Raw genomic sequence first — 21,628 nt, forward strand, 5'->3', positions numbered from 1 at the left:
ACTTCCTGTAGAGTCTACTCACTGATCTTAGTTGTGTTTCTGAATTCAAAACAAATAGGTCTGGTGAACCCTCCAAATAGCAGTTGTTTAAGTGTTAGGAGAGTCTGACCCAGTATCCTGCTGGTCTCCCTGTCCTCAGGCTGACATCCTCAATGCCTCCGTCCCAGAAGAGTGATTTTGAAGTAGTCTAAAATTTAAGTCATCCCTCCTGGAAAAACCCAGGTTCTCAATGTTCCCTTTAAAATAGTTTTCCAAAACTACAGGACAGCATATGTGATTTCTTAAGTGCTGGGTACAAAGTGACAGTGACCACGGCTATTTTGAGTACCATATTTATATTAATGTGATCCAAGTTTAAGTTTGAGGGCCATTTTACTTGAGTGTTTAGGCAATTAAAACCAGAAAGTGTAATTTCACATGATCTGCTTTTACGTCATTTCTCCCTTCTCCTAGTACGCAGCTGGTTTCTGTCATCTTTGGTTCAAGTTTTTGTATTTATTCTACTCGTGCGTTCATCCTGCTGTCTTTAGATCCTTACTAGAGCTAATGGTTCATTTTATTTATTTTAAAAAATTATTTTGTGTAGCATATTAGTGATTCCTACCATTTTGTATCATTTGCAAATTTAATCGGAAAATTTTTACTTAAAAATTATTAAGCAGGAAGAGGCCCAGGGTGTAAATCTTCCTTCAAAATTTGCACAGCCTAGTCCACGCCCTTTGGATCTGGTCATAGAAGTAGCTCAAAACCCCTCCACCTACGCTCATATCCAGCCCACACCCCTCAGTCCCGACCAGAAGGACATATGAACCGACCTTTATCAAATGCGATTCCAGGTGAGTTTCATCTCCGGTTTCGCCCTCAGGGCTTAGTCCTCTAACCCTGCCAAAAAGGGAGATGAAGCTACTTGAACATTGCTATTATTCTTTAGTGAGGCTGTGCTCTATCTGTAGCTATCATAACTTTCTGTCTCCTTAAAGGGCTATTTGATTTTTAATAGACAGTGTAGTTACACTGTTCACAATGAAAATGTACTATAAGCTTTGCAATGCAGTCTCCCTCCCAGGGCCAGACTGCATTGGTCCCCCTGCCCTCCTGCATCACGGAGTCACTGCTAACCGTCCTTGCCTAGCCTCTGAGGCTCTCATGTTGGATATACACTTAAGGAACACTGTTCTTGTACAGGTATTTTTTCCTCTGCTTTTATACCTAAATGGCAACATTCTACACCTGTTTTCTGCATCTTAATGTTCTCACTTAATGATACATCTCTAATACATTTCCATATCAGTACACTGAGATTTTTCTTTCTCTCCCTCGAGTTATTATATTTCTGCATCATGGTCTTCCTTCATAAAAGTTATTGCTTCCTTCATAAAAGTAAGGGCTTCATTGCAGTTTTAAAATTTTGTAGCAAACTGTTTGCTCACATTTTCCAATTTATACCATCTTTTATCTAATATGTGTTTTTCATCTGTTAGTAAATTTTGCTCCTTTTTTCCTACTTTTTTCTAATAACATCTTTGTATTAGTGTTACGGTTGTTCATCATCCAATTAGTGGGACTTTTCTGGACAGAGATTTATAAGAAAGAAGTTCCTGCGGTGGGAAGAGATGCGGCAGTGTCCGTGCTAGCATTTTTCCCAACTCACGCCCGTCCTTCTGTGCTGCCCCAGAGCCACACTGCGCCCTGCACACAGGGCTGCTCTTGTGATTCTTTAGGTAGCGCTGTGTGTTCCGGCTCCAGGGGCGCTTCTGGCCGGTAGCCTCGCTCGCCCCAGTGCCTGCACGTCATGTTGTGCTTTTGCATTGCAGAAGGTGCTCCTCATCCTCAGGGAGGGTGTTTGTGTGAACACATTCTGAGCTGTTCTGCCTCTCGGCTGCCTGACCCTCTCTGCGCTCCTCCTGTACTTCATCCCATGCGGCTTACACCCAATCTCAAGTGCTTTTGCAGCCTTACACCTAAGTTGAAGATGGCACATTATATCTTTCTCCCAGTTTTACAGAAAATGAGGTCTGTGCTCTGCAGTATCTTTCTAGACTCCGTGTTTGGCTTCTAGGAGGAAAAGTGGTAAATACTGACCTAAGCCATGTTCATCCTGGGAGTTGCCACTTTGTTCCTAAATCCTAATATAGCCCCTGTTTCCTGACCAGTTTTTTTAAAAGTGCTGAGAAGCAGTAGCCAGCATCTGCCTGGAGTTTTGGACTTTGCCCTCTCTGCTTTGTGCAAACCAGGAGAACATTCGCTTACTTTGAAATATTTATATATTACATCTTAGGGTGTAATTAGGTGAGTGAATTCAAATCATCTTATTCCTCCACTACTTTTGTCTAACGTATCTTGGATTTCATTCTTATCAGTCATATTTTTCTACCCTCCTCTCCTTCCTTCCCCTAGTAGGTGAGAAGGAAGCAAACCATTTTCTCACGCCTGCCTCATGACCCCCAGGACTCCTGCAGCTTTCCGCACCTTTATTACAGCACCGTTGTCGTGTTGTTATTGTTTACCTACAAGAGGGCCTGAGTCTCACTCTCTGGCGTCCGTCCCCACTGGTACATTTCAGAGACTGACTACCTGAACGGAGGAGTCATATGTTGATGATCCCTCTCTTATTAAAAACTTGGTCTGGCCCAACCTCAAGAAGATGCTGAGATATCGTGGGCGTGCAGTACTTTGCAGGAGGGAGACAAGGAGGAAGTTCTTCATCTTACTAGATCAGCACCCTTGTGCAGTGAAGAGACTAGCTTTGGGAGTTTGGCTGTATCCCTGTTCTGTGCAGTCTCTTCTACATACTGGTTGGTACTTCTGTGGCCTTGAGCACGTTGATGAATCTCTCTAGCACCCCAGTTTCTTCACCTCATCATCTATAGAGTAGAATTTATAACAATTGTCTCGCTAGGCTTTTGCAGATATTAAGGGAGATATAGTGATAAACACATAGTAGGTCCACGGTGAGTCTTAGTTCCCTTTCCTCTTCCCTTGTTCTCTTTCTTAATGTTCATTGTATCTCATCAGATTTTTTGTCTGTTTCCCTTTGTATTTTCTATAGACTTGAGCACTTCCTCAAATCCCAGGGTTTTCACAGCATTTTTTCAGTAAGGGCTACTTCTTTGTTCCACGTTAGATAGGATCTCCCCCTCCCTTATCGTCAAATGTTCTTTTAAACTCTCACCTCCTGGGAGAACTCCCTGTGCAACCACACCAGTGTGACAATGACTGCCCTTTTCTTCCCCACCAGGAGCATTTATGATTGTACTGTTAGCATTTTATTTCTGACAGCCTCCCATCATTCTTGAGCTGTCATTCATTTCATTGCTCTGGACAATAAAATAGAATTTCTCTTTTTTATGAACTTTGTGAAATTTATATCCCTAAAGTTCACAGAAATGGTCTCCAAAGTTGTTTGATTTTGTGCACCTATGAGTAAAAACACTTCATGTATATGTCCCCCATATAGGACAATATTTACTTTTACTTATGTGAATTACTACAGTAATAAAAATAGAAAACACAAAACTAAGTGCTCTCGATAGAGACACACATATGTGAATGTATATCTATATATCCTAGACATTCACACATGCATATACATGTGTGTATATATATATACACATATAGAAATTCATATAGTGTGCATTTTACAAGACACACAAAAACAGAACTAAAAAGAATTAATTGAAAAAATAAATATGCCTGATTTTGGGATCTGGCTCATCTTGTACCAAAGTGTTTTGAAACATAATTTAAAATTTCTGGATCCCAATGAAGGATCTGCTGTATCCAGATGTGCTGCCAGAGAACTTGGTTTGCAGAGAATTTGATGAGCTTTGTTGTTTACAAAACTAGAGAAATGCTAACCAAAGAATTAAAGCTCTGGAAGCTTCAAGTGCTGCTCCTGATGGCCTTCACTCAGCTGCTCTACCGTGGACTTCACCTAAGATGAAACCTCTCAGTAGCTGTGTATTTGGACAGCTGCATCAGAAGGGATTTTTAAGGGGAAACTGTCATGCACAATTAGGTGCAGGGAAGCAGTAGTGTGTGCTGCTGCAGCTCTAAGTCACGTTTCTTTGTTTTATAGCGTTAGTCAGATTCTTCTAGCCTGACCCATGTCTTTCTCACATGGTTGGTATTTACTCGGTAACGTTGTACTGAATTATTTAAGATGAATCAGAGTCTTACTAAACCGTCCCACCTTAGCAAAACCTGAGGCGCTTAGGTGAACATAACAGATATCTCAACTCTAAGCTACAGATTAAAAAGTCCAGCATTTACCTAGTGAATTCACTAGTTTTCAGTGTATATTTGGTAAACTGTATGAGTCTCCTAGAGCTGCAATAACAAATTTTCACAAACAACAAAACAACAAAAATTTATTCTCTAACAATTCTGAAGGCTAGCGACTGAAAACAAGTTGTCATCCGGGCCACATCTCCTCTGAAGGCTCCAGGGAAGAAACCTCGTTGTGTTTTTCAGCTTCTGATGGTGCCTGGCAATCCCTAGTCTTTCCTGTAGCTGCCTCACTCCAGTCTCTGCCTCCGTCTTCACTTGGCCTTCTTCTCTGTGTGTCTCTCTCTGTGTCCTCTCTTCTTCTTGTAAGGACTCTGGGCATTGGATTTGGAGGACACCCTAATCCAGTATGACCTCATGTGCAAAGACCCTTTATTCCAAATAAGATCAGATGCACAGGTACTAGGGGTTAGGGCTGGAACATACATTTTGGCAGGATGCAGTTCAAACCACTATATAGCTGAAAAAATTAAAATAACAGCTTAATAACTTCTCCCACACCTGATGTAGCATCCTACCTCCTTTCTGGGGCACACTCAGACCCCTTTGCAGAACACTGGTCTAGAGTGCACAACTGCCGAGGTTTTCATTCCTTTCTTTAATCAGTAAATCTTCAGGGACTTGAGCCGTTTTTCCCCCAAGTTTCCTGTCACTTCTGTTTCTCCATCCCTTTCTTCCTCAATGGTCAGCCCTAGGCCTGTCCCACTGTTGCACCTTCAGTTTTCTCTAAGATGAAATTATCACGAATCACCACATTCTCCAGTAAGACACGTCCTACATATGTTGTTCCCAGGCTTCCAATAATCTTGAATATTGCAAAAGAAATGTTGGTACAAAGGAATGGTTTTGTATTCAATTCTTGAACTAAGGTATGTCCCCACTTATATCACTTGTGCTGGCACTTAAAGATTTAAAATGACAAAGTTTGACAAAGAACTAGGTTTTAAAAAAAACACATTGCCAAATAACTGGTTTGAAAGAATTAAAAGTTAATTAGGGTCCTGTAGACACAGTCTTTGAAGACTGTCCATTGTTAGTTGCTTTATAAACCTTGCACATTAATTACTGGATTTGGAGTTGGCCTTCTGGGCATCTGGGCACTAGCATGACACTGGTCCTGGGATCAAAGAGTTGACTTTTCCTGAAATTTTAGGTTAGGACACATCTTCTCTTGTTTGGATGAATCTCTGTCAAATGAGTGAACGTCACCATCCCCCTCCCTCATCCCTAACCAGCACCCGACCCCACCCCCCACCCTCCACCATCACACGGAAGGGCTCTGAGAACAAAGCTGAGCTTTTCACGGACCAAACTGAGCCCTGACGTGACATGTCTTGAAGCTCTTTTTTTCTTACCATTAGGAAAGATAGGACTTTGGTGAAGGGTAAAGAAGAGGAGTGGGCTGTAAAAAGTGAGGAGAAAGTGGCAATCTTATCAGACCTACTATCTGAAAAAGAGCCTCGCTGAAGACCCCAGCGCAAGAACGCACCGGTTGTTCCTCCTGGTCCCGACAGGAACCGCTCAGTTCCTAGGTGCGGCCAGCCTGACCCGTACATGCACGTCCATAGACACACACATTGAGCCTCCCTCGGAGCCCTCAGTTTCTGCTTTAAGTTCTGTACGAATTACTTCAGTTATTGTTAAGAAGATGCCTGTCACTTGGCAACATATGTTAGTGTGTCCCTCCCTGACTTGTTTGCTAGGCGGTCTCTCAGCCTTTCTGTGAATCCAGCAAAGGCTGCCCCACTCCTCAGGAGTTCAGTGTCTCATTCTCCTCGAATCTGCCTTCAAGTATCACAAACGCAGTGAACTGCCAGTTGTGGGTATCATGGGAGAAACATTTTAGACAAACAAAAAAGTTCTGAGTCAGTGAGATGAGTTGAATGAAATAGGATCAAAGGATATAATTGATTTTTTTAACGGATGGCTAGTCTTCCTCTTATTTTGTTTGTCTCCAATAAAACGCAGACCTTGAGTTACTGGTTTTACAGAATCTGACATTATATTTAAACCTACTCAGGCCACCGTTGGTAATGATAGGGTGGGAGTGGGAGTGGAGGAGTTTAGATCACAATTTAAAAAACTTCTGCAATTTAAAAAAAAAAGTCTAGTTATCAAGGAAGTTCAAATTAAAATAATAATATTTTAATCCCAAACATTTAAATTTTAAGGGTTGGAAAAGGTGTAAGGAAATTAGCACTTTTACACTTCGTATGTGACGAAGTAATTTGGTACACTTTCTGGAAGACATTGTAGCAGTAGATATTAGGGGCCTTAAGTATGTCTTAAATGCTTTAGCCGGGTGAGTCTACCTCTAAGAATTTACTCCAAAAAAAAAAAAAGAAGAAGAAGAAGAAGACGAATCCTAGGCGGTGTATAACGATGTATTACCTGAATGTCTTTTGCAGCAGAATTTCTGTCATAAAACCAAGTGTTTGTTATATAAGTAACAATGTCACTATAAAAATATATTTAAGAATGGGGAATTGTTCAGTAGTTGTGCTGTATCCATATGACTATTGAAAAACACATTGTCAACAATTATAGGATAAATGCTTGCTAATGTTAAATAAAATAGATATGGAAGAATATCTGTATATACATAGAGAGAAAAATACATAGAAGGGAAATATCCTACAGTGTTAGCTGAAAGAGTCTTTGTCTAGTGACATTGTGGATTATTTTGTTTTACTTCTGTTTTTCCTTATTTCTCTGCAGTGAATATGTCACACTTTTATAACCAAAAAAGAAAATACATGTATTCTTGAGAATGAGTAATAAAAATCCCGCAAACATAGCCCCTTCAGATTAGTCATCAAGAATATGTCGTATTACTTGTCCTTATTAGCCAGTTCTTGGCACTTATAAAAGCATGAGCCCTCACCTGGGGTCTCCTAAAATCATTCACGTTTGTTAGCTGTTTTACATCATTTTGAGATTCTACCCCATCCAGTCCTCCCATGATTACTATTCTTCTAGTACGTCAGTGGTGACTTATAAAGGGTCTCTGATACTTTAAGCTATTTCTGTCAGTGATACTGGTAAAGCTTTTTAAAATCACTGTAACCAACCAGAAATACCATTACCTTCATGATGTTTAGACCAAGGAATTAAAGCTGTCAAACTCTTGTGACAAATAAACAGTCTGCCAACACACAAGCCTTCAGTTGCCTCTACTAATATAAATAATATCCAAATAAATACACGCTGACATGTATAAGATGCCAAACACATGCTCTTAAAACTCTCGTGAAGTAGGTGTGTCTAGAAGATGCCCTCAATGTCTGTGACTAGCTGGCACCAGGCTTGTGAGATGATACGTTGTTGTTGTTTTTCTCCCTGCCATACAGACAGAGCTATGACATTCAGATTGTGGCGCTGGTAAACCAGACGGGCTTCCGATCTGGGAACACCCTCGATTTAAAGAACCCTTTCTTCAGGTAAGATGCCCTCATCCATTTCACACCTGTGTATATAGAATCTCACTTGACCATAGGACTAGGTAAAGAGGTTTCAAATAATTCTATCTATCCTAAGAGGAAAAAAGCATCTATTCTTCCTCTCTAAGGAGACTTGGATCCCAATAAGGAGTTGAACATTTTATGTCCCATTAAGCAGAATTCAGTAGAGAACAGTCTCACCCTGAAACAGAGCGCTCCACAGAGCCCTACAAAGGGCATCCTCTTTCCTGCTGAGCTGTAATGAGCTGTGTGACCTCAGGCAAAGTCGCTTTCCTTCTGGCATTCGGTCTTCTCCTCTGCAAAATGTGGAATTGAAAGATGATCTCCTCTGACCTCTGTTCACCGTGGGATGACTATATAGCAGTTGTTCAGTACACCTAAAACATGAGTCCGTTTAAAGTACATTTTGGAGGGGTTTTTTTGAGACCGTGTACATCAGGACATAACTCTCTTTGGAAGCTATGCAGATTTTGTCTGACACAGATAACTTGCCACAATGAGCTGGATACAACAAACGTTTCTGGAAAAGCTCTCCATCTTTATACCTCGTCAATATGAGCCTATTAAAACTCCACACGTGAAATCAACCACACAGATAAAACCACCGGACACTGTCATTCTTGACTTCCTTATTAAAAAGCAACTTTTCCTTCATATTGTAATGTCTCCCCAAGGCTTTCATTCAAAGCATCATGTCTGTATAGTGTTGGAAAGCTTAAAGAGAAGAGGAAACCCAGGAAACCAAACCAAGACTTCTTTGAAAGAGACGGGAAAATGAAATGCTGACCTTGAAGCAGGGGAGGGAAAAAGTGGACAAGGCTGTAACTGCGTCTGTTGTGTGCAGGGTGTCACACGCGGTATGAGTCTTTGAAACCTATTTTCGGTTAGGGGTATGGATCTCATCTCTAATTCTGAGGGAAGGAAGGAATTATCACTCCCATCACTTTGCACAATCCTGCCATGTAAAGCAAAAGGCACAGGCTTTGGCCTCAGAGAGAACAGGCTGGCTAGTCACCAGTACTGTTCAACCTGCCTGAGCCTCAGTTTTCTCATCTATAGAACAGGATGAACAACGTACCTCGCTGGGAGGTGGCAAGGATTTCTGTAACACCTCCCAGTGAGGAGCAGTTCCCATAATTGGTGCTTAGTAAATGCTGCTCTCTTTTCTTCCTGTTCCCTGCTCATGAGCTCACTCTGTGAGTAAATAGATGTTGATCTGTAGTTCATTGCAATCCATTGGATTTTGGAAAAGAGAATGAATTTTTGTAAGCTTTTAGAAAGCCCTCCTTTTGAATGCAAGAACCATGTGAACTAGTGATTCTGGAGACCCACTTTGATTTCATTGTACAAAACAAGGTGTGAGCCAGAAAACCACCTAGGGAGGGCCTTGGTGTTGACCAGCCCCTAATTTTCATGAAGGCGCACACACACAGTGGCCATGAGGTCAGAGTGAGAGTTTGTCAGAGATCTAGTGATGCTCAAGATGACCAGGGCCCTGTCAAAGCAGGGGGACTGTGGAGCACAGAGCAGCCGCATTTCCTCTACCTGTTTCTCTCAGCAGCAAGGCTGACTGATAGATTTAGTTAAACAGATGAGATGCTTAAAAAAGTGGCTCCGCTGGGAATTCCAGATCGTGATTATACTTCTTCACTATCCTCTTCCTGATGTCTAGGCCTCAGTATCCCCGGCAGGGATGTGTAAGCTGAAAGACAGAACCTTTGCGGAGTACTTAGCATATAGTAGGCGCTCAGTTAAATGTTGACCAGTGATAATACCCTTCTGCTCAACCACATTCAACTCTTGTTATTGCAGCAACACAAGGGCGTGTGTGTGTGTGTGTGTGTGTGTGTGTGTGTGTGTATGTATAGTACATGTATGTTGAGGGAAATTAAAATAAATGGCATTACCTAGAAGAATTATTAGGCTCAAAATAAATTTCTCTCCATTTGCTCTTTATTCTACCCGTTTTTAGGTCACAGTAGACCCAACTGACACACAAAAACAAAAGACTCGCGTTTGTTTTTCAGCCAGTCCCCGATACCACCTGACCACCAGTGATATGCTAAAAACGTCTCACGGTCCACCAATGAATTACTGGAAACATGAGCACCCAGCATTATACATGCTGTGAAAGTTGCTGTTTTTCCGTGGGCAGGGTGGGGGGACCTTTATTTTGACTATTGACTATTTTTAAGTCGTTTGAAAATAAAAGGAGAGCTAACAGCTGTCACTAAAAGTGAGCAAGGGGACAAAACTACTCCATCAGGGAGGGAAAGCTCTCCAGTAAACCAGTAGATTTGCCCAGAACTGTGAGAGGAGTCCTTCATCACTCGGGTCCCAGACAGTCTGTCCCAGGACCTGGCCGGGCCACTGGCCGTGCTGGGCTGCGGAAGTGCCACCACGACCAGGGCAGATGCAGCCCCTGCCTCCTTGAAGCTCTCCTTGTAGTGGGAGGGAAGTGGGCAGGAAGCAGCCAACTGCAGAATTAACTGTCATCACAACTGCAGCGCGTGACCTGAGGGAGAGGTAGAGGGCGCCAAGAGAGCATTGATGGGGAGATCTGGAGCAGAGCGAACCCATAAAACCAGAACCGCAGGTGCCCCACACCCAGAAGGAGCTGACGCTGCTTGAGAGCACTGGGAGAGAGAGCCTTGTGGTACACTGTTGCAAAATCCCACTAAGGGAAAACAGGACCCCCAAACTTCCTGTTGAACGAGACCTTAAGCATGCCCACTTCTGAGAAGCCTTCCAAGCCCTGGGCTGGCTTAGGTGCCCCCCTGCCACATCACTCAAAATGCCCTGTGCAGACACCGCTTCTAGGGCACCTGGATGACAGTCTCAATTTTATGTCTCTGCAGTGCCTCGTACCTTGAGCACGAGAGCCTACCTACTGCCTTTGGAATACAGTGCTACGCAATAGGTGCTGGATAAATGCATGATGAACGGGAAATGAATGTGGCCCCAGGGAGCTCCTGATGGGACCTAAAAGAACTGAGCTTGTGACAGACGCTGTGGCCCAAAGGCCAGTTTCATCTTCCACTCTCACATTGCAAGCCAAGCCTCTATTCTACTCACAAAACAACTGACCCCTCTTTCCCCCCAAAATTAAGTTCCCTTGATTTCCTCAAGTTAAATACTACCTTCCTTGGTGCTTTTTTTTCACCCGAATCATTAAGTAGTTATTGTATGCCACGCACTCTTCTCAGTCCTAGGGTGGAAGAGAATGAGATGCGTACAAACTCCCTGGTCTCGTGGTTAGATGTCTCCCCTCAGACATCAGGAAAGAAATAAGATAATTTCAGGTAGTTGTAACATTTCTGAAAACGATAAACAGAGTAATGTCTCCCTGATTTCAAGAATTACTATAAAGCTGCAGTAATCAAGGCAGTGCAGTGCTGATGAAAGGGTGGCATGTAGATGAGTGGAATAGAATAGAGGTCAGAAACAGCACCGAACTGTATGTCAGTCAGTCTTCAACTAAGTTGCACACGCAATGGAGAAGTGACAGCCTTTCGAAAGTGATGCTGAAATGACTGGATATCAGTATGCAGTTAACTTCCTTCCATACCTCACACCATCTCAAAATTAACTCAAAAGGGATCATCTATTAAAATGTAAACATAGAAGAAAATATTTGTGACCTTCGTCAGACAACAGTTTTCTCAGATGTGATACCAGAAGCACAGATCATGAAAAGAAGAAAATGATCAGTTGTACTTTATCATAGTTTTAAAAATGAATGAAAAGATGTCACAAGCTGAGTGAAAATATTTGAAAATCATATATCTGGAGAAAAACCTACTATCCAGAATATAAAAAGAAAGTGTGATATAATACTCTCAAAGATAATAAGAAAAATAGTAAGGAAATCATGACTTTTTTAAAGAGCAAAAGATTTGAAAAGATCGAAGAAAAGATTTGAACAGATACTTCATCAAAGAAAAAATAAGCACATGAAAAGATGTTCAGAATCACTAGTTACTAGGGAAAACGCAAGTTAAAACCACAGACATACCACTGCGCACCTATTAGAATGGCTAAAGTAGAGGTTCTGACAGTACCAACGCAGAGGAAGATGTGCGGCTCCTGGAACTCTTCACCCATTGCTGGCCGGAATGCAGACTGGTGCCGCCGCTTTGGACAGCTCCTCATGCAGGTAGACATTCTCTTAACCACATCACCCGGCAGTCCCACTCCTAGGGGTTTATACAAGTGAAATGAAAACTGCATTTGAATGTTTGCTGTAGCTTGCTTTATAATCACCAAAAACTGGAAATAACTATCATGTCTTTCACATGGAGAATGAATAACCAAACTGGTCCTTCCATACACTGGAGTAATTTTCAACCATCAAGAGAAAGGATGGATACATAGAATAATGCAGTTGAGTCTCAAATACATTATGCCGAGTGATCAAAGCCAGACTCGAAAGGCTGCAGACTCTGTGATTCCATTTCTCTGACATTCTGCCAAAGGCAACACTGGATGCAGAAAGCAGATCAGAGCTGGGGTGGGGAGCGGCTGGCTGGAGAGAGAGCATGGGAACCTTTGCAAGGCGCCGCGACTTCTCCGCATCTTGATTGTGGTGGCGGCGTTATGTCTTTATGCATTTGTCACAACTTACAGAACTGCACACTAAAAACGGTGGGCTTCACTGTATCTATAAAATATTTTAATTATATAAAAACTTACAAGAATGAACAAAGGGGTAGCAGAGAACCAGCGAACACACAGAGGTGTGCCTGACAGGGGCAAAGCCAGGCAGTGGAGGTGAGTGTTACGTACATCAGGTGATCTTCTCTTCCAGGCCTCTCGGAAGAGTGGAGACTTAAATGTCAGGAAGGAACCCGCCTGGGCAGACGTGCACATGCACGCAGAGCCTTCTGCAGGGGAACAGCAAGGGCAAGGGCCTGAAGCAAAACGAACCTACTACATAGCGGGAGAGAGACAAATAAGTCAGTGGGCGCTTAGTCTTTGCTATAAGCCTGTAAAAGAAGAAAAACTTTTTTTAGTGAACACAAATCTGGATCATCATCTCAGATCTGAATTTAGGCTATGCATAATCAAACTTCCTAAATATAGTGGGTAAATATAGATCTAAGGCTGCCCATAAAAACTCCAGGGAAGGGCCTGGGAGTGGGAGGGGCGGAGAGGGAAGGAGTGAACTCTGGCTTTGGATCTGGTGGAACTTGCTCAGTGTCACAGTATCACCTTCTCTGTTTTAGGTTTGCTTAGAAGATAGTGACATGCCAAGCCATAAGTACACGAAGGCCTGAGAAGTCCCATAACATGCAAGTTCATCCTTCATGTTCCAAACACGCGTTCTAAATTTTACAAGGATGTTGAGGTTTATTTAAATTCCCTTTTCCCCCTGATGTTAAAATGTGCATCCTAATTTTATTGACCAATCTATTTCTTGGTGCTTTTTTATCTGGACTGGCTCCTTACAGCTTTCTGCATGTAACTGAAGAATACTTTTCTTTTTTGCTATCTTTTTTTTTAATTAGTAAACAACCAACAGCATTGCTTTAATTGTTGAAGTATTTTAAAAAAATTTAACAGAATCCTACCTCATGTTTATATGTATGCATATGTATGACATGACATAAGAGCATGTTAGGGGCGATCTATTTGCAATTTTCATCTGTTTTTGCAAATGGTTTCAGCACATCAGCAGCTAGTGCCTAGTTCAGCAACGTGTTAAAGAATTTTTGCCTTCTTCGTGTGGTGTCAGGAATGTTAAGAAAATGAAGATGGAACTTTTGTCAGCCCTCGTAGGTTCACAGTGAAAACGTACAGCGTGAGACACTGGGGAGGCCTCTCCTTTACTTTAAGACATTTGTTACATGTCACACTTCACAGGGTGATGAAAATGGTCTTTCCAAAGAGTGGGTTTTGCTCTGGCCCCCAACCCTTATGAAAATTGATGTCACGTCAGCTTGACGAGCTGATGAAGGCCAACAAGCAACCTGCTCGCTCTGTGAGGGAAACTGGCGTGAAGAGCAACCACCCAGCCCCTCCGCCAGCTGGTCGCCCACCACCGTCACCCTCCACTCGGGGGCTTCGGCTCCTGTCCGCTCAGTTTAAATCCTCCCTCCAGCCACTCTAGCAGCCTTACATCACCACAAAGCCGCCTCACAACACACCCTCTCCAGGTGCCCTGCTGGCCCCCTTCCACACTGTCTAAAAGCACCCTTTCCTTACCGAACCCTTTCTTGCTGCATTTTATCACTTCATACCCTGAACACACACCTACCTTTCTCTTCTGTTAAGTAGCTCTTTGTGGGTTGGATCTGAGGTCAGTTCACCTAATAATGTTCCACAGCACCTAACAGTACACCTAGTGCATGGAAGGCGCTCGATAGCTGTACATTGCTAAATAAATTTATCCTGAACTTAAGAGTCATTGGAATTACGGAATCAGGCCTGACAATGCTCTAATTGCCTTCCAAGAATGGGAGGTGGACATGGTGTAAACCTTGGATTATAGAAGCACAGTCCAGCTGCTGCCCCTGCCTCCACCCACGCCCAGGGCAGACATTCACGGTCGGTTCCTGCACTCTTTCCTGCTCATCCCCCATGTGGTCTCACCGCCCTTCTTGGCCTGATGCTCTTGGAAGCCATTATCAGTCTATAGAATTGGGCACAAGAGATGAGCCCATGACTTTAAATGATTCAAAAAGTAATGCTCTCAGTCTTTGAACAGTCCTGGAGATCTGTAGTAGTTGTGAGTTTGTCATTTTGCTGAAGCACAGATTTGCTGCAGATCCATGCCACGGGATGGGTGCGAGGAGGTGAGTGTCTTTCTGTCAGTAGCTCAGAGGATGCACCGCCATGTAACCAATAGCTGTCCTGAGGTAGTCCTTAAAAACTGGTTTTCATCATCTTCACTTTATTTTTAGAAATTTAAGTAAGTTCTTAGTAAGTGTTAATAAACAAATGATGCAGGGTAGAGCTTATTTTAATGGAGAGATTTAGTAACTTTACTACTTATTCCAGTCCTGTCTCTATCGAATTATTTGGAACCAATGGGGATGACGTATTAAGTGTTAATTTACTGTGTTTTGTGGGGAAATTACATTATAATAGTATTTGCAGATTTGAAAGTGACCTCAAACATGTCCTCTGTGAATATCAAGAAGAGATTGCGAATTTAGGGAAACCTTGGAAAACTCGTCATTCATGAAGCTATCACATCGTAATTAAGACAAGGCCAGAGCCCTGGGGAGTCATAGCAAGTTGGTCAGGAGCTGATGTCAGGAGCTGCTGGGCGGCAGCCCCCACCTCGGGCTCTGCAACCAGGCCAACTGCGGGACTTGGAAGTCGCCAGGCTGAGGAGCTCCAGGAAGTACACCAGGAAGTTGCTGTAGAGGTAAAATTATGTTTTTGACAGCCAGTGACACAAGACCCTGACTGAAAGTATGTTCCACAGTAAATCTATCGTATCACAGCACAATGAGTCCAGAGGTAGAGTGGACTCCAGAATTGGTGATTTCATCAAGGACTGAGGTTCTTCCTTCCTTTTGCTCTGCCCTCCTTCCTCATAGCATAACCCTCCTTAGAAGCACAAGGTGACCGTGGAAGTTAGAGGAGTCACAACTATACACACAGGATGTCCAGGGTCATAAAAGAGGCTATCACTTCCGGTGCCTCCTCTTAATGATAATGATAGTTAACACTTAATAACACTTACTGTGTGCCAGGAACTGTGCTGAGCCCCTTACGAACATTAACTAATTTTGATCCTTACAACAGCCCTATTAGGTATGTATTATTACTAACCCCATTTACCAGATGAGGAAATGGAGGCAGAAAGAGAAGTAACTTTCCTGATGACATGCAGCTAGTGAGTGGCAGCACCAGGATTATAATCCAGGCATTCTACTCTGAAGTCTGTGCCCTTAACCACCAAGCTCTCTACTACAAGAAAGCCTTTCCAAAAGCAACACACAGTTGTGCCTTCCTGCTTCAGTGGCCAGACCTGAGTCACATGCCCGCGTCTAAGCCAATCATTTACAAAAGACATGAGATTACCACAGAGCAGCTGATCAAGATTTATCACTGAGCTGGAGAGAAACTCATCTTTCCCAAGGGATGAACCCTGAAAAAAAGTCAAGTTCTGTTCCCCAAGAAGGAGAATGGACATAAAACAAGGAACCAGTATCACCTGCTTATGAGGGGCTGCCTACAAAGCGGCCAGATGCACGACCAGTTTCATCTCCTCTGCGCTCATAAGGTAAGATGGTGTGTCGTCTGTGCATGTCTCTCTCCCTCTTCCCACTTGCTCGCAAGTACTCCAGAGATAGGCACGCATCTCACAAATCTGCATATTCCCCACGGGGCCTGGCACAGGACCCGGCTTATAGAAAGTGTTCAAGAAACGTTTGTTCATTGTAATTGAATTTTCATTCTCAAGTCTACTTAATTGGAGAGGTCAACAGTTGGCCATGCTCAAGGCAGGCAGATAATGCATTTTCACATTGATCTAGCAATCAAATAAATTCTGAGAAATTTCCCTTGCCATGCAAAATAGCATGAAATCACACATTAACATAGGTCAATGCAAAAGCCTAAACTTATCACATTGTTAGTGTCTTGCACTCAGCACCCTTGGAAGTAACATTAATGTCACATTTTTATTATGACTTGACATTTGCACAATATTTAAAGATGCACATCAGAGAGCCATAGACAGAGCAGGCTACATAATTTTACCACCCAGTGCAAAAAGGAGATGCAGAGACCCAACCTGGATAGATAAGTCAGTCTCCCCTTTTATGAGCCTCGTGTCCCAACCCCTGTAGACAGGTGACCCCCAAGAGACTGCAACTTCCTGGCGCCTAGATTGAGAGTGGGTGGGAGGGCCTCATGGATTTCCCCACCGAACTCAGTCTCTGAGCGGGAGATAGCATTGCTCTTCCCCAGCCCGAGACGCAGCAGGACACATGCCTGATTCCAGCTCTACCTGTGCCCTGCCAGTCACCCCCTGGGAGCAGAGTGTAACAGCAGGAATCGGGCCACCCTCACTTCATCCTGCAGTAGTCAAAGGGGCAGAGGCAGGGAGGGGAGGCCAGGCAGAGCCTGGGGCTTAGCGCATGCATGAGAATTCATCCGAGATAGGCAGCGGGAAGGCAGGACCACCTGTGAGCCGAGGCCATGAGCCGCAGGTGCATGCTGTAGTCCCAGCATACTCCACTTACAAAACAGAGATTCAGAGGTAGAAGTATTAAGGATCTGAAGACAGTGACCACAGAACATAAACCTCAAACACCCTGCGTACAGGATCCTTTGCAACTGCACTTATCACACACGCTGGCCATAGAGGTAAAGTGTGGTGCCTTCCTCAGCTGTGAGTATCTGTCTGTGGAGAAGAGCAACATTGTCTTAAGTCATGCTGACTGCATGCATGAGCTTGTCTGAGGGGACAGGGAAGAAATTAGACAACGAAGAGGGGAGTTGCTGTCTGTACAGGTGTTCATCCTGGGTTCCATTCAGTGGCTCCTCTCCAAATATATGCCATGGTGACTTTGGGCTTCACCCTGTAGACAGGGAACCAGGAGCCATTCCATGATTTTTACATGGAGTGGCACAATCAGATCTGTCTCATAAATGGACTTCTCTGGGGACAGTGTGGAGGAGGAATTCAAGGAAGTAGCAGCTCTAGGCAGGCAAGTGAACTAACTCCTAAATCAGCTATCACTGAAAGTGATGTGACAGCACAGTGGTTCAAGATGAGAGCTCTTTAGTTAGAGTATCCCTGGGTTCATGTCCTGATTCTGTCACTTACAAGGTATATAAACTTTGGCCAGTCACCTGCCTTCTCTGAGATTCAGTTTCCTTACCTGCTAAAATGAAGTCATAGCAATAGGGTTCTTGGGGGATTGAATGCAGTGATACAGATAAAGCACCTAGCACAGTGCCTACACCATTAAATACAGCTATAGCATGTTACATTACCGTAGAGAATGGATTCTCACTGACTTCTCTTCCCAGGCCCATGTCAGTATCCCTCCTAAAGCCTCTGTGCTTCCAGTTATAAGAGGAAAAGGGGTGCATGCCGACCACCCCCATCTACCAGTCTCTCTCCCCTCAGGAACCCGTAATTCCATGGGGCAGAAGGGGTGGCTGTTCATTCCCTCCCCTGTGTCATAATCACATTCCCCTCCCTCAGGGCAGCAGTCTCAAGATCTACCTGTCTACTACAGAGTGGCACCTTAGCTCCTTGACAGAAGGAACTCGTCTGTGGGTCACTTATATCTGAAAGGAACTTAGAAAAACCCACTCTTGGCTCATAGCCTAATTTTAAACATATTGTCTTGCTTAGGAAGTCGTCTCATTCATTTATTCATTCCTTCATTCATTCACCCTCTCTTGCCCTGGATCAAGAAGCCTATATAAAGGATGAACTAAAGGATGGTGATTGAGGGAAAACATAGGAATACTCTAGTTTAATATTTGCAATATATTGTCTCCATTAAAACATAATTCATCCTTGTTATATTAATATAAGTGAAGTAATATGGAAATCCCACTTCTGTAACTTACCGGGATAGAGATCACCTGAGGAACACAACAGAAGTAGTTACACCTCGGAAACACCACAGGCTGCTGGCACTGTTCCCAGGTCTTAGGAAATACCTAGAAATGGTTTTTTTTAAGTTTTCTTCTGTGGGGGGAGGTAGTTAGGTTTATTGACTTATTTTCAGAGGCAGTACTAGGGATTGAACTCGGGACCTTGTGTTTGCCAAGAATGTGCTTTACCGCTTGAGCTACACCCTCCCCCATACATAGAAATTAGAAAGAAAGAATGTGTTCATCCAAATAAACCCTCCAGGGCTGTATTCTTTCAAAAATGGAGAAGTTAAACGCCATGAGCTTTAGCATCTGTGCCAGGTTTGCATGTGTGTGGAGACCAGCAAATTGGGCTTTTGCAGTTTGGCACAACCTGTGGAGGGCTGTTCTGGGCAATTGGAATTGCCTGGCCAGGCCCGCTGAGCGATGCTACACTTGAGGAGTGGGCGTGTGGACCTCTTTAGCCCTAGTGGTCAGTTAAAGAAGTTGATGCGGGCTGGGGCAGGAGTTGGAGCTGCAGGTGGTCTCTGGGCGCCACTCCTCAAGTGGGAGGAGCATAAACAGTAGACTTATAAGCAAATAAAATATAAAATGTTAGAATAGGCAGAGTGCTGTGACAAATATAAAACTGGGAGGTAGGCTACAGGGTGCCCTGGGGGGTCACAGCTTAGTGCTCAGAGAGCCCTCACCCAGGCGCTAAGTGCTGGGCTGGTGAGGAAGGGGCCACAGGAAGACTGAGAGAAAAGAGCTCAGGTAGAGATCATGGCAGTTGGAAGGGGTGGCACAGAGGGGTGGTGTGATTGGATTTACCCCGTGTCCTGGTTCGCTTTGGTTGCTTTCGACAAGCAGACTGTTCTGTGGGCAAGAATGGAAATCAGTTAGGAGGCTGTTTCCATAGAACCAATGAGTGGTGAGGTATTAGGACTCGGGTTTTAGTAATGAAGATGCGGAGAAGTGACCAGATTAAGGATCTGTTTTGGAGACAGAGTAACAGAACTTGCAAGAGACTGACTGTCAGTCGGAGAGGAAAAGAATCTAGGTGAACTCCTAAGTTTTTGGTGTGAACCACTCAGGGCTGTTTCCTAAGATGGAGAAGGCTAGGGGAGGAACAGGTTTGGAGGGGAATGGAGAGTTCTGTTGTGGGCGTGTGGGGTTGGTCACGGCTGCCTGTGTCCAAGTGGAGTTAAGAGCTGGCAGTTAAACGTGGGCATCTGGAACTCAGGAGTAGCTGAATATGGAGATCGGGGTTGGGGAGCCACAGAATGGAGAGCACCATGGTCAGACGAGGTCCCTTGGAAGACTGTAGAGAAGAGAGGAGAGCCAAGAGCAGAGAATGCTAATGTGTAAAAGTTGGACAGAGCAGAAGGGGTCAGCCAGAGCACCTGAGTCATCTGCCCAGTCGTGTAAGAGGAACGAATGACAGGGAATGAAAGAAGAAATTGCTTCCATGAGGAGGGAATGAACAGTTTGTGTCAAACGTGGCTGTGAGGTCAAATACGATGGAAACAGACTTGGCCGTTGAAATAAGGAACATGGAAGTTATCAGTGGCCTTGAGAAGAGCCCTTTCAGGGGTGAACGGTGAAGGGTTTAATGACGAAGTGGAGAAAGTGTATCTAGACAGCTCTTCCCAGGAGTCTTGATGGGAAGAGTAGCAGAAATATGCGGAGATCTGGGTCCCTGTATCCAAATCTCTGCCTTGATATGTCCAGCACCTCCTTTCCTCCAACTTTGGTTGGCCTTGGGCCCCACCTTGGTTGCCATGGACTCCACGTGGGCTGAAGTCTCTTCCCAAACCTTAGCCCCATGGCTGGGAATGTACAACTGTCTGTGCGACGACCTTGAGGACAAACTTCTATTAGAATCTCTGTTTAAAGTCAGATTAAACTATGTACCCAGGAGAGACATGGACAAAAAGAGAAAGAAATGGTAAGTCTTGTCTTTACAGAATTGGAAAAGTTCTATGTACTTGATGGCAGTCAGCGACAGTGCTGAGTCTTCGGAAAGCATGACCATCAAAACAGAACTGATGGTGGGAAGTCAGAGAACTCATGTCATCAGCAAGTATAAACAAGGGGACAGAAGGTCATGATGCTGGGAATTATTTAATGTTTGAATTGTCAATACATTCACATGGTTCAAAATTCAAAAAATAGGAAGGATGTACCATGGAGTCTCCCCCTGAGCCCTGTCCCCAAGCCTTCCAGTTCACGCCCCCTAAGTAAACTAATGTAAGTTTCTTGTCCCTTCTTGCACACACAGACGGGAACACACAGGCATTCTCCCCGCTCTCCACCTTTTGGCACAATGATATTATACCCTACATACGATTCTGCACCTACAAAGCCAGGAATTTGGCCACATGGAGAGAAGTGGATTTTTGCAGCTTCTCCTAACAGCTACAAAATTCACAGTAAACATTTTTTAGGAAAACAGTTTGTTAGGTAGTAGGCATGGTAAATGGAGTCTAAATTGAGTTTTTCTGTGTCTGGGGGCGTCTGTTGAATGGGGTAGACCTGTGAGGAGGTGGAAGATGCTTGGGAGAGCAAAGGTAGGAAATGTGACGTTTGTGCTTGAGAATTCTCATACAAGTTCCCAGGACTGTCATGGAACTTTATCATCACCGATGTGTTTGCTTGCCATCACCCCATCCTTTCCAGTACTTCTGGGAAGGCTCTGCCTTCCTGCCAGCACCCACATGGGGGTCCTTGGCTGGCTCCCTCCAAAGTCAATCAGCTACCAAGATCACCACCTGTTCCCTGTCAAAATTGGCCTTGTATTGCAAACGCCTCCCTCTTGGCTGAGCATCCTCGCGATGCCTCCATCAGGGTTTATGGCGTAACCAGGTCCCCTTGCTCCTGCTTTGATGTCCCACCACCAGCTGCCTATCTGAACCCTGCTCCTAGTAGGGGGCGTGTGCCTCTTGAATGTGAATCAATTCTAATATTAAAAAATAGGACCCCATTTTTTAAATTACCATCTGCCCTGCCAAATGAAGTGAAGCTCATTTTCAGATGATTCCCAGCTGTCATAATAGCATTGTGCCTGGATGGCTCTGTCATCCCAGAAGCAAGGAGGGCAATTTTACTTCATGTTTAACTTGATAACAGGAATGGTGATTGGAAATCAGCTCAAGATATTTAGAACAGCTACTTACAATCACATCAATTAACATTTGTCCACTGCTTTGCTGTTTATAAAGCACTTTGATGTCCACTGTCACAGTATATGTTAGGGAGTGATGGTGGCTCCAAGGAGAGAACAAAACAAGTATTTTACTGCCTAAGCTTAGAAATGGAGAGGAAACAGA

At 43.8% G+C, this 21,628-nt stretch overlaps 1 protein-coding gene across 2 annotated transcripts in view; it reads left to right on the forward strand.

Annotated features, from left to right (window-relative positions):
• Positions 1–13,420, forward strand: part of LOC102528441 (histone-arginine methyltransferase CARM1-like) — a 274,834-nt gene extending 261,414 nt beyond the window's left edge. The window contains exons 12-13 of one of the 2 annotated variants that reach the window (XM_072959540.1): positions 7,638–7,727; positions 12,974–13,420. In XM_072959540.1, coding sequence (XP_072815641.1) covers positions 7,638–7,727; positions 12,974–12,983 — 100 coding nt within the window. In that variant the 3' untranslated portion in view covers positions 12,984–13,420. Of the gene's footprint in view, positions 1–7,637; positions 7,732–12,973 lie in introns of those variants that run through there. The other variant, XM_015242609.3, reaches the window with a different exon arrangement.
• Positions 13,421–21,628: the final 8,208 nt, after the last annotated feature.

The sequence above is a fragment of the Vicugna pacos genome, chromosome 4 (genome assembly GCF_048564905.1).
Source record: "Vicugna pacos chromosome 4, VicPac4, whole genome shotgun sequence".
NCBI lineage: Eukaryota > Metazoa > Chordata > Mammalia > Artiodactyla > Camelidae > Vicugna > Vicugna pacos.